General features: G+C 54.9%; 1 protein-coding gene across 1 annotated transcript in view; it reads left to right on the top strand.

Moving 5' to 3' along the window:
- Positions 1-2,333: 2,333 nt before the first annotated feature.
- Positions 2,334-20,542, top strand: part of LRP5L (LDL receptor related protein 5 like) — a 53,056-nt gene continuing 34,847 nt past the window's right edge. The window contains 4 exon segments of the mRNA XM_023518325.1: positions 2,334-2,724; positions 10,894-11,091; positions 14,618-14,814; positions 16,171-16,302. Of these exon segments, the coding sequence (XP_023374093.1) occupies positions 10,898-11,091; positions 14,618-14,814; positions 16,171-16,302 (523 nt within the window). The 5' untranslated portion in view covers positions 2,334-2,724; positions 10,894-10,897.

The raw sequence follows: 20,542 nt of genomic DNA, 5'->3' as shown, positions 1-20,542 counted from the left end.
CCCGAGTGGAATTTCTAGGTAATTCTGGTTTTAATTTTCTTTTTTTTTTTTTTTTTTTGAGACACAGTTTTACTTTGTCACCCTCTGTAGAGTGCTGTGGCATCACAGTTCACAGCAACCTCAAACTCTTGGGCTTAAGTGATTCTCTTGCCTCAGCCTCCCAGCGGCTGGGACTACAGGCGCCCGGCTATTTTTTGTTGCACTTGTCATCATTGCCTCGCTGGCCTGGGTAGGATTCGAACCCGTTGGCGTTGGTGTACGTGGCTGGCACCGTAACCACTGTGCTATGGGTGCCGAGCCTCTATTTTTAATTTTCTGCAGTGCCGCCGTACTGTTCTCCACAGCAGGGATGTGGTTTTCTATTTCTTCCAGTAGCGTGCTCCACGTCTGTCCCGACACCTGTTGTTTTCTGTTTTTCTGACAGTGGCCGTTCTGATGGGTTAGGGTTAGTTTTGATTTGTATTTCCCTGACTGTTGCTGTGAAGCATCTTTTCCTGTGCTTATTGGCCATTTATGTATCTTCTTTGGAGAAGTGTCTGTCTATTCAAGTCCTTTACCCATTTTGGGGTTGGGTTGGTTATTTTGTTGTTGTTGTGGAGTTCTAGGAGCGTTCTCTATATTCTGGATCTTAATCCCTGAGTACATACATGGTTTGGAAATACTTTCTCTCATTCCGTGAGTTGTCTTTTTACTCTGTACGTAGTGTCTTTTGATGCGCAAAATCGTGAACTTTCCATGGTTAAGTTTGCCATGTTTTCTTTTGTTACCTGAGCCTTCCCGCTGTTTGATTTTCGGTGTCCCTCCCTGCCATAGGAGCTGTAGCCTGTTACAGCCGTGACGGTAGTGGCAGCGGAGCCCCCACTGTAGGTGTTGAGGACCTGGAGTCCCCTCCTCCAGACGAGACCTCCGCCTGGGAGGGACCAGGATGTGAGCAGGTGCTGACCTGGCCGTGGAGCCCTCCTGAGCTCTGCAGCACCCCAGGTGCATGTGGTCTCATACCCTGATGCTCTGGTCCCACATTCTCCCAGTAGCCTCAGAAAGGCTGCACGTCCTTCCCCTGCTGGAATGAAACCGACTCAGCCAGGTGTAGAATTCATCAACACCTGAGTTCAGTTCGTTTAATTTTCTATTTCCACAGGAACATCTTGGCCAGGCAGGAGTGTGGGCTTGGCTGGGTCTATCTGTGTAGGAGACCCCAGTGATCTGCTGTTTCCATGAGGAGTGTCAGTTGTTTGTAGCTGAACCTTAAGATGTATTTTTTGGCCAGCTCAGTCCCGCTAGGTGCTGACAAGGGCCCTCTACTGAGGGAGCTCTCTGGAGGTTCCTACTTCCTCATGTCCAGACCTCATGGCTTAATGTTCCCTCTGGAGTGTGCATGTAGGTTATTGGGCCTTCTGAGGGCTGCAGTGTCTGGCGGGGTGGCGGTCCCTCCAGATTCTTGTTCAGCCTGTTGTGAGATTCAGACCCTTTCTGTGGGGCCAGGGCTCTTGCAGAGGCTGCAGAGGCTGCAGGTTGGGGCAGGGAGGTGAGGGCAGATTGGAATGCGGGAGTGGGGTGGCAAAGGGAGGAGGAATAGATGAGGCCAGAGACCAGGTGGGGAGCCTGAGCTCATTCCACATGGCACTGGCACCATTCGAGGTGTTGGAGCTGAGGGCGGCCTTCCAGAGCAATCCTTTAAGCTCTCTCATTGCAGGACTGACTAGGGTCAGGGCGGGGAAACAAGGACTGCAGAGGTAGGTGGGAGGCTGAGGCCGCAGTCCCAGGGAGAAGCCTGAGTTCAGCAAGTGGGCAGAGTCTTATAAGGGAGTCTGAAGCTCTGTCCAGCCTGATCTCCATCCCAGCTTGTGCTGGGGGCTTTGAGTCACCTCAAAAAAGCTTGGCTCTTTAGCTGGGCCTCTGCCAGGCATCATGGCCAGAGCTGTGCCTGCCTGTCCCCTTCCTCCACATCATGCTGACGAGGTGGTGTGTCTTCTCTGCAGAGTAGGGTGAGGTCCCCACAGACTCTGGAAGACCATGCAGCCTTGTTTATGGCATCAGTGTGGGAGGTGGTGGGCATAGCAGGAAGAGTCCCCTACACTGGGGGTGGGGATGAATACAGCAGTTACTCAGTAAACGGCAGCCTGCAGGAAGCCGGTCATAAGACGACTGTTTGCTGCACTGAAAGAGCCTCTGGATGGTGCAGGCTGGGTCTGCCTGGACGACATTCTGGCACTGCCTTGGGGATGGAAGGAAGGAGCTGGAGGTTTGGGACACAGTGGGGCTGGTGCCAGGGCTTCAGGCCCACCTGCCCAGCCAGCGGTCCTCACACTTTGCTTCTGCCCTTACAGCTTCACCGCTCTTGCTGTTTGCCAACCGGCGAGACGTGCGGCTGGTGGACGCAGGCGGAGTCAAGCTCGAGTCCACCATCGTGGTCAGTGGGCTGGAGGACGCGGCCGCAGTGGACTTCCAGTTCTCCAAGGGAGCCGTGTACTGGACAGACGTGAGCGAAGAGGCCATCAAGCAGACCTACCTGAACCAGACCGGGGCTGCGGTGCAGAATGTGGTCATCTCTGGCCTGGTTTCACCCGACGGCCTGGCCTGTGACTGGGTCGGCAAGAAGCTGTACTGGACAGACTCAGAGACCAATCGCATCGAGGTGGCCAACCTCAATGGAACATCCCGGAAGGTCCTCTTCTGGCAGGACCTTGACCAGCCGAGGGCCATTGCCTTGGACCCCGCTCACGGGTAAACCTGCTGCTTCTCCTCCTGCGTCCTTGGTGGAGGCATATTGTGGCTTGAGCCCCAATTTCTTTCTCAGAGAAAAATGTGTCATTCCTTTTTTATTGAGACAGTTTCACTGTATCGCCCTCAGTCGAGTCCTGTGGCGTCACAGCTCACAGCAACCTCAAACTCTTGGGCTTAAGGGATTCTCTTGCTTCAACCTTCCAAGTAGCTGGGACTACAGGTGCTGGCCATGATGCCTGGCTATTTTTCTGTTGCAATTGTCATCATTGACTTAGCTGGGCCAAGCTGGGTTTGAACCCTGCAGCCTCAGTGTATGTGGCTGGCGCCACAACCACTGTGCTACGGACGCCAAACCAAAAATGTGTCGTTCTTAAAATGAGTTTACCTTTCAGAACTTGTTGAGAATTCTTTCCCTTCAATATTGCATAGTTATGTTTCTTTTTAAAGCTGGCGTGTCTGAGGTGTGTGATGTGGCTGGTGTGGACTTGATAGTTACCCCGTCCCCAGTGTGTGTGTAGGCAGGAGGCCCAGGGAGCTTACTCAAGCCCTGGTGTGTGTGTGGCGGGAGGCCCAGGGAGCACGCACTCTCTAGCAGGTGGGGTTTGCACCTTACACCTGTTTTATAACTACACTGGCTGAAAATGGGCCAAGAACACACGGCTCTTATTAGAAGCAGAACTTGTGAGGGGTGGGTTTTCTGGCCTATTTGGGAAGCTTCTCTGTCCCCTTCTGCCTACTGATCTGACTGAGCCCACCTGGGGCCTTGGAGGCTCAGGCCTGTCCAAGAGCCCCAGGTAGGGGTGTGTGTGAGTGGCAGTAAAGCTAAAAATGTGTGGGGAGTCGACCATGGGGGTGGAGGGTTTGCGGGGAGACACTGAGCTTCAGGGGCCAGCAGGCTAGACTTATTCCAGACTTTTCCGAGCAGAAGGAGTGCTGTGTCTGGCCCCCCTTGTCCCTCCTCTGGTGGCCCAGGAGTGATGCTGGAGCGTGGCTCCTGCACCCTTTTGTGTGGCTGGCAACCCTGGCAACTTGTCCACTGTGGGCTGCTTCACTTGTCAGAACTGGCCAAGAGACAAGAGGCTTTTTTTTTTTGTCCTCAGGCTTTGTTTTAAATACTTTGCATGTTGGCTCGGCGCCTGTGGGTCAAGCGGCTAAGGCGCCAGCCACATACACCTAAGGTGGCGGGTTCGAATCCCCAGCCCGGGCCCGCCAAACAACAATGATGGCTGCAACCAAAAAATAGCCGGGCGCTGTGGCGGGCGCCTGTGGTCCCAGCTACTTAGGAGGCTGAGGCAGGAGACTCGCTTGAGCCCAGGAGTTGGAGGTTGCTGTGAACGTGATGCCATGGCACTTTACCCAGGGGGATAGCTTGAGGCTCTGTCTCAAAAATAAATAAATAAATAAATAAATACTTTGCATGTTAGTTTATTGAATGTCACCACAATTTCAGCCTTACCTCCCCAGATGAGCAGCATCTCTGGGATGGCCCAGATGTATTAAGGTAACCTAAACAGGCCCAGAAGTAGCCTGTGTGTCCAGGCCTGCCATAGCAGCCCACACATCTGCCGTCCTCCCTGGAGTCAGGGCTCTGGAAGCCATTCCCTTGGCTGTCCAAACTCAAAGTTGGAATGAAGACCTTTGAGCTCTAGTCTTGATGCCACCAGCTTGCTGTTGCCCTTGATGGTGGCCTCCTAACCCCAGGGCTGACACTGGTTATGTGGCCTGGGCAGGAGCTGGGTGGTGAGGGCCTGTCCTGCCAAAGACGGTATTAGGGAGTTCAGGGAGCAGACCAGGTGAGGGGTGCCGTGGTGGCCAAACTAACCTCTTTGCTTGGCACGTTGGCTTAGGAAGCGACTGGACTGGCCTGAGAAGTGTGGAAGGAGCTGGAGGCTTTTGGAGCAGCTGGTCTGTGTAAAAGCCGAGTGTGCATAGTGTGTCTTAGCAGCTCAACATAGAGATGGGAGGTGTGAGTCTGTGTGCACATGTGTGATTGAGGGTTTGTGTGCATGTACAAGTGTGAGAGAGTGTGTCTGGATGAGAGTGTGTGCAAGTAGATGTGTGCGGTGGGAATGAGGTAGCTACTTTGCTTCCCTGAGGCCAGGCCAAGTGCCCTCACCACCTGAGGAGCACCCCCAGCCTCTCAGGGTTCCCTGCTGGGTAGTCATGTGTCCATAGGCCCCTCTCACCCTGCTTGCACCCTCTAGGTAGGCTGGTGCCTACAGCTGCTCTGGGGCCAGGCTGACCTGAGGGACAGTGTCTGTGCTGCCTAGTGAACTGTCTCCCCTCAGACCTCTCCCAGGGTTCCAGGCCCTCTGTGGTCACCGGCTCCCTTCCCAGGAGATGATGGCTGGTCTAACAGTCTCCCTGGCTATGAAGAGGCACCTGTCTGTGGTGGGAGAGTTGAGGGGAGCAGCCTGCTGGAGAGCCCTAGCCTAGGACCAGCTGAGAGTCTGCACAGCAGTGGATGCCATGGGCTGTCATGTCACTATTGGCCCTCCTCTTCCATCCTCTCTTCCCCTCCCCTCCCAGCTGGGATTCCAGCCAGCGTTTGTGAGCGTTCATGCACTGGGTCCCCTTCTTCTTGCTGTAGACACAGCCTGGTCCCTGCTGTCAGGGTCTTTATAATGTCCGGGGGCTGGGGGAATGATAACTGGATGGCGTGTCCAAGGGGGAATGTGCCATGGTGGAAAATAAAGCAGTGCTCAAGGACTGGAAGGCTCTGGCGATGGGTTTCCTATCAGTTCAGGACCTGGGAAGGCCTCTTGGTGACTTTTGAGCAGAGAACTGAAGCAGGTGAGGCTGAGGACCCTGTGGCCATCTGGGGAAGAGCAATCCAGGTATAGAGAACAGCCAGTGCAAAGGCCCTGGGGTAGCTGGGGGCTGGGTCTGTTTGAGGGCAATGTGGGGGGTCCAAGATGTGAAGAGGGGTAGATCAGGTCTTAAACTTGGGAGTCATCTTATCTGACTCATTCAATGAGATGCTCTTGGCTCTTGGAGTGAGAGTAGGCTTTGGAGTGGGTTGGGGGTAGGCTCACTGTCAGTTGTCATTGCTGTGATCTTGGTGATAGAGGGCAGTGGCTTGGATGGGGGAGGGAGGTAGGTGGCAGGTTGGGGTGAGTGGTAGCCAGATTTAGGAGCTGTTTTCATGGGAGAACCACCTGGATTTGCCAGCTCTCTGCATGTGGGTTGGATAGAAGGACAAGAGTCAGGGCTGTCTTGGTGCTGCTCTGTGCCTCAGCGGCGCCAGTTGTACAGAGGTGTGATCATGACACACAGCGTATGGAAAACACCAAGAACGGTTTGTGGATTCAATAAATGTCAACTGTTACAATGAGCACCTATGGCTCATTGACTAGGGCACTGGCCCCATATACTGAGGGTGGCAGGTTCAAACCCAGCCCCAGCTGAACTGCAACCAAAAAATAGCCAGGCGTTGTGGTGGGCGCCTGTAGTCCCAGCTACTCGGGAGGCTGAGGCAAGAGAATTGCTTAAGCCCAGGAGTTGAAGGTTCCTGTGAGCTATAACGCCACGGCAGTCTACCAAGGGCAACAAAGTGAGACTGTCTCTACAAAAAAAAGAAAAAAGAAAAATGCCCTTTCCCCACTATTCTGAAATACAATCACCATGCCTCTGCACAATTTTCTCTTTTTAATTTCTTATGAATTTTGCCATGTTAGTTGGGAGGTGCTTATTGCTCAGTTGCAAAGTCCTAGGTGCTTGGTTATATGTGCTTGGTGGTTGATTGGGAGGTACATGAGGGTTGGTTGGAGGTGTTAGGTGGTTGGTTGGGAGGGGTTAGGTGGTTGGTTGGGAGGTACTAGGTGCTTGGTTTGTTGGAGCTAGGTGGTTGGTTGGGAGGTGCTTGGTTGTTGGTTGGAAGGTGCTAGGTGCTTGGTAGGGAGCAGTCTTCCTCACAGTCACATCTGGACTGGCTCTATCTCTACCATCTCTGGGAGCAATTCAGTCTCTGCTTAGCTCTACTTTTTCTTATTAAATGTTGGGAATAATTACTTTATGGTCATGTTTCTTAATGCTCCCCCAGAATCACACCTGCCCCCCCATCATAGCTGTGGTTACCCTATTCTAATTATATTCCTGGGGGAAAGTTGACTTTGGTGCTAATGCCTAGGCCTCTCCCCACACCTTCCCCTGCCCCAGCGAGTTGTCTGATGAATGAGGGAGGGGAGACAGTGGTATGCAATGGTGATAACCCTGGACTTGGTCCCAAGTCCATCTGTGACTGTGCTTGATATTTGAGGCGTCTACACTATCCCTTTAGGTACCACATTGTCCAGGAGGGGAGGTCAAGTCAGTTTATAGAATGCTGTGGCCAGCACCCCCCCTCACCAAATGCTGACTTAAATAGTGGTCCTCAGGCACAAGCTTGGCTCCTACTCCAGTGGGTAGGACCTTGTCCCAAGTGTGGGACAGTGGAGGGGAGAATTTTGTCCTGTGGGCTGGCTGCAGGCACAAGGCTGTAAGGAGCAGCTTGGCCCCTCCTGGCCTGTGGAGCTCCTGCCAGCTCCTCGTGCTCTGTGTGATGCTGCCCATCCTCAGGAGGGGCGGCTTTCAGTCCGAATGTTCACCTCAGTGCGCACACGAGCAAGAGCCCTGCGGCCAGGAGGAGCCCTGGCTTCTGAGAAGGTGCACCTGACTTGGTGTGGTTTAGGCAGGGCAGATAGCCCAGTGCAGGTGTCCACGCAGGTGGGGGGCAGGCAGGTCTCCCTGATGCCAGGGTGCCCACATGGGTGGCAGAGTGGGCTCAGAGGAGGACCCTCTGGCCTCAAGTTCTGGGGCCAGGAAGGTACCAGCCCAGCGTGGGAGGAGGCCTCTGCCTGGGCCAGTTCCACGAGGGGCAGCAGTGGCTCCAGGGGCTCAAATTAAAGCCAGGGTGAAACCCAACCCCCTCTTTAAAATGCAGAATGGCCCTTCCCTAAAATAACACACAACCACAACCGCAGCGGCCTCTGCAGGAAGGCCCTGCTGCAGCCCTTTCCTTCGGAAGTTGATTTTCCTCCACGGAATTTGGCTGGGCTTGTGGTGGTGTTTGAGACTTTGCAAGAGCACAGAGCTCGTCCACACCAGCCGGTCCCTGGTAACCAACAGGCTCGCAAATTCCCCATTTAAGGAAAGCAGCAGGCCTGTTATGAAACTCGGGGAAGGAATGTGAATTATGCTCTGTACAGCCGTCCCAGATCCTTCACATTTTCTGGCCTTTTCCATGAGCTCCGCTGAGCTTTGGGGAGGCCTGTGTGGATCTCTCTGAGACTGATTCTCCTTATCCCTTCTTGGCCAGTGGTAGGAAGCAGGGGCTCTTTACAGACTGCCGGGGTGGGGATCATACAGGTAAAGAAAGACATCTGCCCAGGCCTGGGAGTGATGCTGGGCTGGCCGCCAGCACCTTAGAGCCTCTGGCTGCCAGGAAAAGTTCACCCACACTCGGCCCTGCTGGCAAAGGGGTGAGTCATATGATGGCCAGGCTCAGACCCTAACTAACACCATGCCGAGTTCCCAGAGTGAGACAGGTCAGTCTTTCCTGTCCTCAGTCTTCTCATCTGTCTAGTGGGCCCAGCAGCTCCTGGTTTTCCTGCATTGGTGGGGTTCTCACTAGTGCACAGGAGATGGTGTGGGAGAGGCTGTTTGGGGAGGCATCCATGTGAAGCCTGCTCTCCTGTCCACAACAGTTGGGTGCAGTAAGCCCCAGGCCATGGTATAGAGAAGGTCCATTCTCTGTGAGATCCTTCATTCTTGTTGATCTGGGCACAGCCCCCATGGAAAGTGGTGATGGTGCTAGCTCAGAAGTGCTACCCCTCTGGGAAGCCCACATGGCCTTCCAGACATGGTTGGCCCTTGAGGTCACAGAGCTCCCGTGCTGGCGGGAGATGGTGGCTCCACACCTGTCATCAGCCCTCTGCTGTATGTAGACCCCCCAGAAAGTGAGACTGAGCTCATTCTTCCTATGTCCCCAGCTACTACCACATCAGTCCCTGGTGGACATCTGGTCGGGGTTGGCTGTTATGAGATGAAGTCTCCCCTCTGAGGAGATGGAGGCTGAGAGCAGTGGAGTGGTGTGCTAGTACTAGAGAGACCAGCTTTGAGAGAAGAGAGAATCTCCTTGCTGACGTCTGTGAGGTGCCACTGTTGTCAGTACAGGGGACCCATCCCTGCCTCTCCCTGGCTCGGCTCTGCATACCTGGCAGGCCCTCCTATGGGGTGGGACAGGAGGCCCCCGGGAGCGTCCTGCCCTCCCTGGTCAGGGTCCTGCCACTGGCTCCTGTGAGCCAAGCCTCCATGAGCTGCCAGTCTCTGAGCTGGGGTTGGGGGTCATGGGATTTGCTGACTGGCCAGGCCAAACTTGTGCCCACCCAGGAGGACGAGCGTGGTGCCACAGGGGAGTCAGCACCATCTTATGTGGGCCAACAGTGAGATGGGGACTGTCCCAAGGATGGTGTGGGTCCTGTGCTCTGCTGAGGGGCAGCAAGAACGATGTAGGTCGGCCAGCCCCTGTGTCCCATGGCCCATCACGGCCGACTACGTTGGGAACCTCCTATCCTCTGGGCTTGTGTGATCCCTCTGGTTCCTCCTAAGAAGCCATGCCCAGCCACCAGGCACATCCCTGTGGTCACCTCAGGACCGGGCGCATCGTCTGGGTGCTGGTGAGGTTGGGACAGTATGTCGGCTCTGCTTGCTTTGTCTGGGCTCATTGGCTGGAGATCAGACAAGGGGGCCTTTAAGGATGTGGCTGTTTCTCATAGATCTGTGATCCTGCCCTTGTTGGGATTCTGAGAACCTGATCAAAGCCAAGTTAGCCACAAACCCACCCCGACTAGCCGCTGCTATTACATCAGTATTGATCCTACCCATGCGCCCTGTTCTTTCAGAGCAGACCTTATGTTTTAGAGTAGTTTTAGGCTCACAACCAAATTGAGCAGAAAGTACAGCTTCCCTGCCCCACGCCCACACAGGCTCCCTCGCTCCACACCCCACACGGAGCTACAACCGACAAACCAGCACTGACACAGCATTGTCACCCTGAGTCCCTGGTTCTCATCAGGGGGCTGGCTCTTGGTGTTGGACATTCTGTGGGCTTTAATAGATGGGTGATGACATCCCACTGTATTGTCATAAAGGATTGTTTCATTGCTCTCAGCATTTTCCGCTCCACCTGTTCATCTGTCCCCTCTCCCCCAACCCTTGGCAACCACTGATCTTACCGTCACCACAGTTTTGTCTCTTCCAAAGCATCATACAGTTGGGATCTCTTAGTAATGGGCTTTTACTTTTTCTCCATGTCTCTTCTTGGCCTGAGAACTCATTTCTTTTTAGCACTAAACACTGCATGTTTTGAACTACCCCTTCAAAAATTCATTTGCAGCATTTTCTTTTTCTTTTCTTTTTTTTTGAGACAGAGCCTCAAGCTGTCCCCCTGGGTAGAGGCCTGTGGCATCACAGCTCACAGCAACCTCCAACTCCTGGGCTCAAGCGAGTCTCCTGCCTCAGCCTCCCAAGTAGCTGGAACCACAGGCGCCCGCCACAATGCCCGGCTATTTTTTGGTTGCAGCTGTCATTGTTTGGTGGGCCCAGGCTGGATTCGAACCTGCCACCTTAGGTGTATGTGGTTGGCACCTTAGCCATTTGAGCTGCAGGCACCGAGCCTGCAGCATTTTCATAATAGCAAAAAATCAGAAATGACCCAAACATCTAACGTGGGCCATTTAAATAACTTAGAGCACAGGAAACTGTCCTCCCATTGGAAGGACAAGGAGCCTTTCTGTTAGAAGGGAGGGTGCTCAGAACCCAGCAGAACCTTCATAGGTCGACCACCCAGGGGACCGTAACAAACCCACAGGGGTGGTCCCCAGGAGGAACTAGGCCTGCTGTGCTGATATGTACATGTGGTGCCTGCCCACTTTGTGAAAATTAGGTCAATTTAAAGAGGTGGCCAGGGTGGGGAGGCGGTCAGCTATATTGTTAAGTGAGAGAAAGTTGGAAGCAGACCATTTTGATTACCCAACCCAAGGCAGTAATACCTAGAACCCTGAGTGCTGGCTGTTTCTGGTGGGTGAGATGTCTCTGTTTCCTTTGACTGTGTTAGCGCAAGCAGAGAACAGAAATCAGAAGTGGACCTGTGTTAGCTTTCTCTCCTTTTGCCTCTTCCATCCTCATTAGGTACATGTACTGGACAGACTGGGGTGAGACGCCCCGGATTGAGCGGGCTGGGATGGATGGCAGCACCCGGAAAATCATCGTGGACTCAGACATCTACTGGCCCAACGGGCTGACCATTGACTTGGATGAGCAGAAGCTCTACTGGGCAGATGCCAAGCTCAGCTTCATCCACCGAGCCAACCTGGACGGGTCGTTCCGGTAGGTGCCCACCCGGTCCTGGGCCCTCCCTTCCCGTTGCCCCCAGTGATCCTACGGCTTTTGAAGACAGTCCTTCTTCACTCTGGCCCACGGTCCCCTACCTGAAACCCTGGGGACCTGAGGAATGTAGGGCTTCTGAGAGCTTGGAAGGGTAGAGTACCCAGGCTGCATCTGACACATGCTGAGTGAGACTGGGCAGATCTGACACATGCTGAGTGAGCCTGGGCAGCAGCTGCCACGCGGCACCTGGATATTCTATAGCGCGACGTGGAATGTTCACTCTAAGAGGGGCAGACGAGATGAACTGTAGCACTGCATCCACGCCCAGGGTCTCCTACCAAATGAACAATGAAAACTCTTACAGTTTTCAGAGTGTTTTGGATTTTGGAGTCATGGGCCAGGGGTTGTGGCCAGACTGGGTTGTGAACACTTTACTTCTGTGTAAATGCTGTCTCACCCTGTCCCACCCCAGCTCATAATCATCATGAAGGCGGCGGCGGGGGCTGCCTCAGTCATTAGGGGCTGTCTTGGGCATCATTGCATCCCCAGCCTTGCCGATGGCCTTATGCATAGTAAGTGCTCAGCAAAACAAGCTGAATGAATGAAGGAACATGAGTTTTTCCTTAGCTGGGTGGTTGCCTTCAAAGCTTTTGGGTCAGCTTCGCTTCACAGCCCCCACCTCACGACGCCTTAGAGAAACATTGTCCATGTGTGACAAAAAGGCTGTTTATTCACTGACCAACTCTTGCCTACTGTCTCTGAGCCGGGCTTGGGCTCCTCCAGGGAGGGCAGACCCCATTCCTGTGCTGGTGATGCTCCTGGCTTAGGTGGGGGGCGGGGTGTCAATGCCAAGGCACCTGAGTGACACTGTACGGGAGGACTTGATGGCTGGATTCCTGCACACACAGGCAATGCCTACTCGAACAGACATGAAGATATCAGCACATTTGTTCCGCGTCATCCAGGCCTTGGGAGTTAGTTATCTGTTGTAACAAAATACCCCACAACTTAGCAGCGTGAAATGGCAAAGAGGTTTTTGGGGGAAGAGGTGTTAGCACCTCGGAGTGGCTTGGTTGGGTAGTTCTGGCTCAGGGTGTGTCCTGAGGTCAAGCTCCTGGCCAGGGCTTCAGTCATCTGAAGGTTTGATGGAGGCTGGAAGCTCACGGTCGTGGTCATGGCAAGAGGCCCCACTTCCTCCTGGGCTGCTGCTTAGGTAGAGCCGTGCATCTGAGGCTGGTTTAGAAACATTCTGTCCCATTGTCCCTGGAAGCACAGATTGCCTGGGTCAGGGTCTCATTTGAGATTTGGAAACGGGGCTACCCTGGGGACCCTGGTTCTTTTTTTTTTTTTTTTTTTTTGAGACAGTGTCAAGCTGTCGCCCTGGGTAGAGTGCCATGGTGTCATAGCAACCTCAAACTCTTGGGCTTAAGCAATTCTCTTGCCTCAGCCTCCCAAGTAGCTGGGACTACAGGCGCCTACCACAATGCCCAGCTACTTTTTTTTATTGCAGTTGTCATTGTTTAGCTGGCCCAGGCTGGGTTCAAACCTGCCAGCTTCAGTGTATGTGGCCAGCACCCTACCCACTGAGCTATGGGTGCCACCTGGGACTGTAGTTCTTAAGAGCTGATTGATCCTGGCAGTTATGAACATAGATTTGAGGCTGGAAGGGCCCTGGTCAAGGGACAGTGATGGGAGACAGTGAGGGTGATGACAGCAGCTGAAACATGGGAATGGTGGTGGTGACTTTTCCATACTACTGTTTCCAGGGACATTTATCAGGTCATTTAATGCTTACCCCACCCCCATGGAGGGTCACTGCTGTGACGCCTGTTCGAATGATGCACAGAGAGGCACATGACCTCTGTCCAAAGCCACACAGGCAGTCAGAGCCAGGGTGGGAACCCAGGAGCTGTGGCTCAGGGTCAGCTCTCAGCCCCTCTCCTATCTGCCTTGCCACCTTCTGGCTCTGCAGGTGGCCGACGCTCCTCATAGATGGCCCACCCGGGCTGCTCAGTGGAAGCAGAGCTTGGAGGACAGAGACCTGCATGGCCCTCTCTTAACTGTCACTGTGTCTGGGGGGCTTCACTGCGCAGAGCCTCAGGCAGGATATTGCAGGTCTTGGAAGGGTGTTCTGCGAGTCTGATGTGGCAGTGGCACCTGGACTCGGTGCACGCTCAGGGAGGGCCGGCGTGCTTGGCATGCCCCTGGGTCTGGTGGGAAGTGGAAGGGAGGAGGAAGGGGGCGTCCTGCACACTGTGGCACCCTGGCAGGAGGGGCGAGGGTGGTGAGGTTTGCTGAGGCAGGGTGAGGGGCAGACTGAGATATTAGGGGTGTCCGGTTTCTCTGATCTAACATTGGCAATGTTGTGGGAAACCGTTGGGTGATTCCTTAGTTTGTAAACGTTGATTTAATATTTACATGAGGTCAGCAATTCCCCTTCTAGGTATGGGCCCCAAAGAATGGAAAACAGGTATTCAAATAAATGATCATACAGGAATGTCTGTTAGCAGCTTTAGTCTCTGTAGCCAAAAGGTGGAAATGGCAGCCCTGATGTCCACCGGCAGACAGGTATAGGGACACATTGTGGCCTGTGCATATGCAGAAAGCTGCAGCCAAGCACAGACATGGGGAGCCTTGCAAACATTGCACTGAGTGAAAGGAACCAGACACAAAAGGCCACGTACTATGTGAAGTATCCAGAATATTTATCGGTAAATCTGCAGGGACAGAAGGTAGGTGGGTGCTTGCCCAGGGCTGGGGGTTCAGGGAGTAGGCAGTGACTGCTGACGAAAAGGGGTGGGAGTAGTGGTCACAGAGCACCGAATTATTCGCTTTAAACTGAGAAGTACTGTGTGGATTTCAACATAGTACTTTTTGTTTTTTAAAGCATCAACAAAACAAGAGACAGTGGGTCAGGAAAGCACATGGGCTGATGGTTTCCCCTCCAGTTCCACTTACTGCATGTTACCCTCTCTGGGGACACAGTGGCCATCTCCCGCTGGCAGGCCCCTCCTCAGGGAGCCTAGTGTGGGGTGGGGGTAGTGGTCATGAAACAAATGATTACCCATTACCAATGCTCATGATCTCAGCCAATTCAAGTCCTCATTTGGGGGGCATTGTAAGCACCTAGAAAAGAAAAGCTTTTCCTTGTTTAATTTACTCTGAAAACTTAAATTATGGGCATTATAAGAATGGGTAAGTGCCTTCAGCTAGGTTGGTGTTATTGTTAAGCCTTGGGGCAGGGGAGGGACACTTGTCAGCAGCTCTTTGTCACCCAGAGTTCACTCAGAAGAGTGTCACCCCACTCTTGTGTGGGGGAGACTTTGACAGTTGATCTGTGGGACCCATGTGTCACTGTCACTAACAGTGGGTGGCTGGGTTTGGGAAGAGCCATGGGCACCCAGCAGAGGTTTTGTGGAGACAGGCAAGCAGGGTGCGACTCTTGGTCCCTTTCTTGGGTCTCGCTTTGCGGGGTTTGATGCAGTGAGGATGCTCTCCTGATGGCTTCCCTGCCTCCCACCTGCAGGCAGAAGGTGGTGGAGGGCAGCCTCACGCACCCCTTTGCCCTGACGCTCTCTGGGGACACGCTGTATTGGACGGACTGGCAGACCCGTTCCATCCATGCCTGTAACAAGCGGACCGGGGAGAAGAGGAAGGAGATCCTCGGTGCCCTCTACTCCCCCATGGACATCCAGGTGCTCAGCCCAGAGCGGCAGCCTTCCTGTGAGTGCCCAGGCCAGGCAGGGGCTGGCGGTGCCTCCCTCCCTCGGGCCGTCTTTCTGGGCCCCCTGCAGAAGCCAGGGTCTGGGGGGCAGCCTCTCTAAGGGGTTCCCGTGGAGACAGAGGGAGGTGTGTGCAGGGGCTGGACAGGCCAGGGTGGGTGGGACACAGGCCTCACCCCTCCACAGAGTTCATGGTGGCTGCTCCTGGGCTCAGAGGTGGCAGTGGGGATCCACTATCACAGTCCTCCAGCTGCCCCGTTTTGAAGGCCCGAGGGAAGGTACATGCTTATTACTCAAAGACCTGCTGTCCGTCAGTGACTGTCAGCTGCAGGCTCCCCTGGGTCGTGGTGGAGGCGCCTCGTGGTGAGGCTCCAGAGATAGGCGATCAGTGGGGCGAGGGCCCTGGGCTTACCCAGTCCTGTGGGGTGATCACCTCCCCCTGTGGGACCAGGGATGGGAATTTAGGGTCAAGCCATTGTAGAAGAGTTGCATTTTGACCCTCAGGTGGGGGTCCAGAGGTGGCAACGGTTCTCAGTGTAGGACAGAGGGCCAGCAGGGCTGGCTCTCTGGAGATAATCAGCAAGAATGTTCTGGTTCAGGGCAGCCTGGTGCTTCAGCTGGTGTTAGGGAGAGCAGCACTTCCTGTCCGTGAGGTGGTTGTGCCAATGACTCCATCTTTTAGGGGTGCTCAACCCTGGCTTTCCCTGGGCGACCGGAGGGGCTGGAAGTATTTATTGATTTTAGCTCAGTTGCTTGTTGGTCCCTGGACTTGGGAAAGGGACGAGCTCTGGGAAAAGTCCCTGTAAGAGGTGCAGCCCCAGTCTGGGTGAGGTGACCAAGCCTCTGTGTGGACCTGTGGGGTCCAAGCACATCAGCAAGACAGGGCAGGCTTCGTGCCTGGGAGCCCCTGACTTTACAGTCATCGCCACTGCTGAACGGCTGGGCCTGAGACCCTGCTGTTGGTGCATGGAGGGCAGCCTTCACAGAGGGGGTGTCCCCTGGGGCACCCTGAGCAGAAGATAGGGTGAGGGGGCGGGTAGAGAGGATGCCCGCTCTGGGGACAGGCACTTCTGGGCTGTGAGGGTGGCCAGGAAGGTCATGGCTGGTTTAAAAATACTGCAGATCACCTGGCAAGGCTGAAAGCCCAAGGTGGAGGGTGGGCAGCCCCAAGGCGGGACAGAGGTGTGCCATGGGGAAGGGCCCTGGTGCCACATGGGGATGGTGTATGGGCAGAGGACCGTGCTGGGGACGTCATGGGGGCTAAGGAGGTGGGTGTTTGACTCAAGTGAGTCTCGGGAGGAGGTGGTGTGCGTTGAGGCCTCGTCTGGAAATTTTTCTTCCTCTCCTTTTTTCCCAGTCCACACTCAGTGCGAGGAGGACAATGGAGGCTGCTCCCACCTGTGTCTGCTGTCCCCGAGGGAGCCTTTCTACACGTGTGCCTGCCCCACTGGCGTGCAGCTCCAGGACAATGGCAAGACGTGCAAGGCAGGTGAGGCAGAGCACTGGCCGCCACGGGGCAGGGCCTGGCCAGGTGTGACCCGGCTGCCGCCAGCTTGGGAAACGCTGCTGAACCTGTTCAAAATGGTCTGCTTGCCTCGGTGAAGCACATGGGCTCTGTGCCGGGCAGACTTTGGCGCTTACTGGGCTGGAATTTGAGGTCAGATCTGGGCTCTGCTACCCGCCAGGTGGCTGGTCTTAGACCTGTTACCAGCCATCCCCGGGCCTGGGGTCCCCCTGCCTGTAAAATGACACCGTAGCAGCTGAGCACGGCTGCTGCCCATGGTGACCGCAGCCTGCAGGCTCGCTGTCGTCAGCTGTTAACCACGCTGTCTATTGCGAGAGAGCACAGCGGTACTAGAGGACGCTGGGCAGCCGGAGCTGCCATAGTCCTGTGCCCGACAGACATGCTGCTTTCCTCCCCTCTGTCTGTGCACACCCAGTGCGCCACAGCGACACCCACAGCCTGGCAGTGGGGTCCTCTTCTGCTTTTTCAGGCACATTTTCCCATGTAGGTGGGAATGAGTAATTCACGTTTATCCTTGCATCTCATTCCTGTGGAGTTTTCATGCTGTGATATCTCCCCCATGGAGGTGTGTGTAGGTTACAGACATGCCCTTAGTGGACACCCTTCTGGGCACAGGGGTTAAGTTGAATTTCCTCCCCACACACAGATTGTTTGCTTTGATTTGATATTTTCCCACCTTTTCACTCCCCCCTTACTTTTTAGCACTGGCTGCTGCCAGGGGGCTCTTCATCTCCAAGTGCTGGGTTCTCATGGGTGGGGGGCTTTTCTGGAAATTATGCACAACCAGGACATAGCCTGTCTTTGGGGTGCTCTGGAGCCCAGCACAGCTACCCATCTACACAGCTATCTGGGCTTCTGGAGCTGACCCCGGGACCTGGCATGTGAGGCATTAGGAAAGCAGCCATTCCTGAGACCAGTCCTCGCTGCAGAAGGCAGACCAGGGCCTGTGCTAACTTCCTGTACCAGTGTCCCACTTGGGGAAGGGAAGGCAGGGGCTTCCTAGGTGAGCTGGCTCCCAACATGAGAACTGTCCACATCGTAGGGACTCTGGTAATAGCTCACTGGAAGCCCTCTCTGAGTGTCTGGGTGAGGGGAGAAATTTTCTCCCTTTGCCCCAGCTGCTGCCCAAGCACACGGAGGTTCCATCTCCAGAAGCCGTCCTGGTCCCTGTGCCCAGGGAGAGCTGTGGTCTGTACTTGCATACAGCAGCCAGGGACTCTGTGTGAGGTCATGGCATTTGTGGTGGGGCAGGATTCCTGTCTGCTCCCCAGCGGCCTTCCACTTCAGGTGAGGATGCACTGGGTTGTCCAGGACACGCTGCCCTGCTCTTAACAAGAGCAGAGCATCTTCCGTGAAGACTTGGCTGTTTTGCCAAAGCTGTTTTGCTGTGATGGCTACTACAGTGACACCTGGGGAGTCTCCCCCCAAAGGGTCTTATTTTCTCAAGTAGGGAGACGGGGGGATGCCACCAGGTGAGAAGTGGGGACGTGGGCAGCGCAGTCCTCATGGTGCTGGGCTGCTGAGCACTGCCGGGAGCCTGGGCCTCTGCTGTTCACTCTCCAGGGCTGGGCAGGGGAGATGGACAGCACACGTGAGTCAGTGAGCGCTGGGGGTATTAGGCGCTGGTGGCCCTTTGCTGCTTACTGTTCACCTTGGCCTGGAGGTGATGTTGAGAGAGGAGCTGAATCCAAGTATAGGTACTCAGTCCAGGCAAGCTGCTCATGAAAGATTCAGGGACACCAGGGGATTGGACGAAGCAAGTTAAGGGTGGGTGATAGACCACTCTGGAGGGGGAGGAGCAGTGTGACCATGTTGCATCAGCCCTCCCACTTTACTGATGAGGAAACAGGGTAAGTCACGGCCTGGGGTCACCCACAGCAGGGGCACAGGTGGGGCCCCTGCCTGGACCTCAGAGGCATGAGTTCATTGCTGTCTCTGCCCTGGGTCGGGGGTCAGGGTCCTGGTCTCCCGCTCAGCCTGTCCTGGGCCCCTGCCCACTCCCTGGTGGGGGAGGTGCCTCAGCTTCAGGCAGCGGTAGGGTTAACCTTCTTAGAGTTTGGTTTGCCACAGTCCCTTATGGTGGCAGGGAGCAGTCACTACAGTTAGGCCCAAGAGATAGTGGGGAGCAAGTGTCACCAGGAGATAAAAACAGGTAGTCCCATCCTGACAAATTTGAAAACTATGGAGCTTGCAGATTCTGAGTATCGGTGAATAATTGCTGTGGACCTCTGTGTGCTGGGAGATGGAATAAAGCCCGTAATGAACCAGCCTGTCGCCTGCACCCACTGTGGGTGTGCTGGCTGGAGCAGCTGTCCGGAAGCAAGTTGGCACACAGGTCAGTGAAGTCAGGACAGACTTGGGGACAAGGAATGGAGGATACAAAAGGGACAGGGAAGGAGACTGGTATGCGGGGCACGTGGCTGCCTGAGCTGCTGGTTGGGGTCTCTCCAGGGAGCATCATCCCAGCTGAGACCTCAAGGCTGAAGGGAAGAGGAATGACACAAGGAACAGCATGTGTGGGGACCCTGAGCCATTTATTTCACTTGATGTACTGTGGGAGCATTTTCAATCTCAGGAGGTAAATGTGTGTCAAAAACAGGAATTTTAGACCCTGAAGGACATCTTTTTATGCAGACATCATTTAGCCATCTTTTCCCTTTATTTTTTTTTTTGTGGATTTGCTATTTCTAAGTCTCACTACTGTGGGGGTGAGAGCTGGTGTGGGGCCTGGGCCCTAGAGTCAGGGAGGTGGGTCTGGTGTACATTGCCACCCCTGACTGGTGGCGGCTTCCCAAGCACTGACTGGATCGGTTGGAGATGTCCACTCTGGGAGAGCTTGGCCACACATGGAAGCAGGTGTGGTGACCATCTCTGCACCTGGGGTGTCCCAGCTGGGCTGTGTGTGGATACTGGTGGAATCAGTAGGAGATGGACAGGGCCTGGCAGAGGAACTTGTGCAGGGAGCTTGTGTTAAGGGGCCCCTGTGGCTCCCTAGCTCATCAGAATTCCAGGAATGGGTGTGGGTAAAATAGGCTGCAGGCCCCAACAGCATCCCAGAGTCACAGTCCAGTGAGGTGGCTCTTCTGGCCAACCCTGGAGTTCCCCAAGGACAAGCCTAGGCTACTTTGGGTTGCAAAGGGGCGTTGATCATCCTGGGGTGCCTATGGCCTTGCCACCTGGTGTCTTCTGCTCTCATCTATGTGATGGGGGCCATAGGCCCTGCCCAGGAGGCACCCGTGTATTAACAGGAACGGAAGGTGCTGCACAGGGTGCCTGGCACATGGTAGGTGCACCGTCCACAGCAGTCATGTCTGCCATCCACACCCTCCTTGCCGTCATGTCACATGATTGGCACCTCAGGTTCTATGGCCGGTGCCAGGAAGGTTCACCTGAGGTGTGGATCTGTCTCTAGGGTCCTCCTACACCAGGTTGGACTGTTGCTGGGTGGCCAGTGGAGCATGCTAATTTCATTTCCAACCGCTGGAGGCAGGGGCCGGGGCTCAGATGGAGCCCCTGACTCATTTCTGGTTCCCAGCATCTGATCGCTGAGCCCTGGGGCCTGGCTGCCCTTGGGTGAGCCCTTTGAGGGCATGGCGCGCTTTTTGTAAATGGTTGCTACTTGGCCGCATTTCTAGGCCCAGAGCAGCCCTGGGGAGTCCTCAGAGCTCACTGTCCTGTGACTGGGAGGGTGGGGCAGGCAGGGGGTGAGCCCCTGTGATGAGCAGAGTAGAGGAGGTTGCCTGTGGTCGCAGGGCCAAGCAGGGCTTCCCAGAGGAGGTGACACCAGCGAGTTGGCCTAAGCCCAGGTGGCTGTGCAGTGTGGAGCTGACACCACAGACACCTGCGGGGTTGAACAAATGGATCAGCAGCCAGTCCTGCCCTTGCTATTGGAAGCACCTGCAGTCCAGAGCTGCCAGGGCAGAGGGTCCGGTGCACTATCTCAGTTTCCTTCAGCAGGTCGGCAGTGGCCACATTCCCTGGGGACTTAACCATTTATGGGTCACCTTTCTCTGGTCTTGTGGGGACTATTTTTGCCTCAGCTGTTAGAGGTCAGCTTGAGATTGCCAGCATGCTGGACAAAGATGATTTTGTGTCCTTCAGAGGCCCTGCTTAGGCAGGAGTGGGCTGGCTTGGGGACATCCACACACAGAAGGGCAAGGACTTTTTTACTTTTTACACAGCCTGAATTTTTCTGCTTTGGCTC

The sequence above is a fragment of the Otolemur garnettii genome, unplaced genomic scaffold (assembly GCF_000181295.1).
Source record: "Otolemur garnettii isolate 467f Iridium unplaced genomic scaffold, OtoGar3 scaffold00134, whole genome shotgun sequence".
NCBI classification, from domain to species: domain Eukaryota; kingdom Metazoa; phylum Chordata; class Mammalia; order Primates; family Galagidae; genus Otolemur; species Otolemur garnettii.
This window is presented reverse-complemented; position numbering and strand designations above follow the sequence as displayed.